At 40.9% G+C, this 3,441-nt stretch overlaps 1 protein-coding gene across 1 annotated transcript; it reads right to left on the bottom strand.

The window, feature by feature from the left end:
• Positions 1-867: 867 nt before the first annotated feature.
• Positions 868-2,985, bottom strand: LOC109170874 (high affinity nitrate transporter 2.4-like). Its single transcript, XM_019320011.1, has 3 exons — positions 1,995-2,985; positions 982-1,682; positions 868-949 (listed from the first exon to the last, which is right to left on the bottom strand). The coding sequence occupies exons 1-2, from the start codon at positions 2,918-2,920 to the stop codon at positions 1,016-1,018; spliced, it is 1,593 nt and encodes a 530-aa protein (XP_019175556.1). The 5' UTR covers positions 2,921-2,985; the 3' UTR covers positions 868-949; positions 982-1,015.
• Positions 2,986-3,441: the final 456 nt, after the last annotated feature.

The raw sequence follows: 3,441 nt of genomic DNA, 5'->3' as shown, positions 1-3,441 counted from the left end.
GTAATTTGTACAAGATAGAGGGATTTCTCACTTTGCAGGTTGAAAATAAAGAAAGGTCAATATTGATATTATTGAATTGTCCATTTATTTAACACCAATTTGACGAAATAACAACCGGAGGACTGAATTAAGCGAAACACAAAAGTCTGGAACTATATTAGGTCACCAAAGTCGTTTAGGACGAAATTGAGAAAAATCACTATAGTCGAGGACCATTTTGGGTATTAACTCAATTTAACTATTTAAGTATTGCAACTTTTAAAGTTAATATGCATACTTTTTATTTTTTATTTTTAAAATAAAGTTCTATATTTAACCATTTTCCTTACGAGAATACAACATTTTTAAATGTGACATTCAACTCTTTTGTTTACAAAAGGAAAGGAAAAGAAAATAGAGCCGGGCCGAGATTTCACATTTCTGGGCAAGAAAGAAAAAAAATGATACATTGATATGGATTTTGGAATATGCAATATAAGGGTGTGTTTGGTTCGCACATAGGAATTGAAATCAGAATGTGTATCAAATACTTGGTAATATATAGTAATGAATTTTGGTGAAAGTATTTAGTATGTTATTTTGAATGCTAATATATAGTAATGAATTTTGGTGAAAGTATTTAGTATGTTATTTTGAATGCTATTGACTCTATTACAATGTAGTATCTGTTAATATACTTTCTTAACCTACTGAACCAAAGAACCAATAACGCCTCTACTGAGGCTTGAACTCACAACCTTCCAAATGGAAGTTCAACCCGGGTATCATTAGACCATATAGTCTTGGTGCATAGTAATATATATTATTATTCTCAAACTTCTAACCATGTGACCACCTGAGCTGTCTATGCGGACAAAAATAGTAATATATATTATTGTAATTCCATTGAGAGGTTAAAATAAACCGAATTAAAAACACCATAAAAGAAGCAGCAAATACAGTGTATTTTTTTTCTTTTTTAGAAATAAATACAGTGTACTTATTCAAGGAATAGTTTCAGTACATCACGGAATCATCAGAAACGGTCCGGCGTGACATTAGGCGGCGTAGCAGCCGAAGCGATGCGTTTGCCCCGCTCAGAGCGGCTGTTCTCGGCGAATTTGAGGCTGTTTTGGTGCATACCTTTCTGCTTTTCCTCCTCGTTCCATTCAGAACAATAGTAATGCTCTTCGGTTCCTCTCACAGCATCCTTAGACGCAGGGAAAAACATGCCTCCCCATTGCGGGAAGTGGACCAAAGTCACCGGAAGAGTGCAGGCCATGATCATTATCCCCATGTACGACAGTCCCGACGCGGTGGAGAACTTTGAGGTCGAGAAGAATATCAGCTGCGTCAATCCTGACCCGAAGTTGCCTCCGGCGCCGGTCAGCCCCGAGATGATGCCCAACGACCGCCGGGAAATGAAGGGTGTGATGCCGAAAGTGGCTCCGCAGGCCGCCTGAGCTCCGATGGAGAAGATGATCATCCATGTCACGGCTAAGGGAAGCGTATTCGCCCGCCCCAGAAGGAAGCAGAAAAGTCCTCCCATCGTTTGCAAGATCCATAAGGTCCATAGCCTCCCTCTCATTCCGAACAACTTCGCGGCGTAGTCCGACGCAAATCCTCCGAACGGCCGTGCCACCAGATTCGCCATTCCAAAGGTCGCCGCAATTATCCCAGCAGTGTGGAGCTTTAGATCAAACCTGAAAACATAAAATTTAAAATAACTACAGGAAACACTAAGTGAATAATAATTACAAGTAGGTAAACTAATTATAAAGAAGGTCAATAAATTACTCTCACTCAAAGTTGAATCTGAAACCTATAGTTACCAAGCCAAATTATCTCCAATCTAAAGATAATTAACATAATTCTAACGAATTAGTCTTATCAATTTTTAAAATACTAAATGTTACACTAAAAACACCTATACCTAAATATATATATATATATATATATATATATATATATATATATAAAGTAAAACATAAAATAAATTAAAGAAAGCAACTAACCTGTCAAAGAAATACTCAGCAATGACATTATCAGTTGACAATTCAACACCCATAGAATATCCATAGAGGAGGGCAAAGATCCAGGTTCTGTAGTTTGTGACGGCGTACCAAAACACCTTTGAAAATTTGTCTTTGTTAATGTTGCCTTTCTTTTGTAACGATCCTAAGTTGCCGTCCGGCAAGTCTTGGCCTAGGGTGAGGACCAGAATTCCCATCACGACGTGAAGCCAACCCGGAATGAAGAAAGCGATCCTCCAGGCGCTGAACGGAGTTGCCCCGGCTTTCCGGATTATGTCGTAAAGAACCGGCATTAGAAGCTGGGTGGCGCCACCTCCCATATTCCCCCATCCCGCGGCGGTCCCGTTCGCAAGCCCTATGATTTTGCTGTTGAACATGGTGCTCATCCAGTACTGGCAGGAGACGAAGGTGGCGAGTGAGAATCCGATCATGAACCGGACCGCCACGTAGCCGCCGGCGGAGGACACAAACGACATGCAAAACACGGTGGGGGCAGTTAACATGATGAGAAAAGCGCAGCCGTAACGCGGGCCCAGGAGATCACACACCGCGCCCATCACCAGCCTGGACAGAATACTCCCGGAGACGGAGGCCACTCCGGCGTTCCCAATGTCGGCCTTAACCAGATTAAGGTTGTCGCGGATGATGGGAACAAGCGGAGCGGCGGCGAACGTGGACACGAAACAGGTGAAAAAAGAGATCCATGAGAGGTGGAAGGTTCTCATGTGGGGATTAGCCAAGGAGAAGAGCTTGAACACTTTGGCTTTGTGCTCTGAATCCACCGGCAGAGCAAATTTCGCCGTCGTATCTGTGGGTACAATCGGGGACGCCACGGCGAAAGCCAGAACCGGCTCTCTGCCGGTCACTCCATGCATGGAGCTTCCAGGAGACCCTTCTATATCCGCCATTAATGTCCTTGTCTCTTAGCTTCGAAATCAGTGTTTAAGGATACTTAAAAGGGAGTTTTAATGAGAGTATATAATCTGCTGAATCATTGGAAGCAATGGTTTATATAGGGATTAAGCGTTGACATTGCGAACGTGTTTACACAGCCTATGGAGATTCCAGTGGCTAATTGACAACATTAAAAACATATATATTGATCCACTTGGATTCCATATTCGCCACATCTCATTACTCATTTCCAACTGGATTGGACTTATGTATATCCCAAGAACCAACTGCATTGTAATTGGTTCTTTACTTCTATCTTCTTTATATTAAATATTTGATATTTTTGCACATTTGCAATGAATTAGAAGTTACCGGCAGCATGGGCATCAATTGCTGTCATGTTAAAGAGTAAAGAATTTCAGGCCATATTTTTTCTTTGTGCAAGATTTAGATTTTGCGGGGGATTAAATAAACTTTCTACAATTTTTCCAAAATAGTTTTAGTGAGCTTGAATTTCAAAATTATAAGTTTTTAA

This window comes from Ipomoea nil, unplaced genomic scaffold (genome assembly GCF_001879475.1).
Source record: "Ipomoea nil cultivar Tokyo-kokei standard unplaced genomic scaffold, Asagao_1.1 scaffold3377, whole genome shotgun sequence".
Lineage (NCBI taxonomy): Eukaryota > Viridiplantae > Streptophyta > Magnoliopsida > Solanales > Convolvulaceae > Ipomoea > Ipomoea nil.
The sequence above is the reverse complement of the archived record's forward strand: the minus strand, read 5'-3'. Positions and strand labels throughout refer to the sequence as shown.

What these genes read in the sequence shown, in the direction of transcription:
- LOC109170874 (XM_019320011.1), bottom strand. Translation starts at nt 2,920, where the DNA reads ATGGCGGATATAGAAGGGTCTCCTGGAAGCTCCATGCATGGAGTGACC. An exon ending in GCTGAGTATTTCTTTGACAG is followed by an intron (nt 1,683 to 1,994) that starts GTTAGTTGCTTT and finishes TTATGTTTTCAG; the next exon opens with GTTTGATCTAAAGCTCCACA.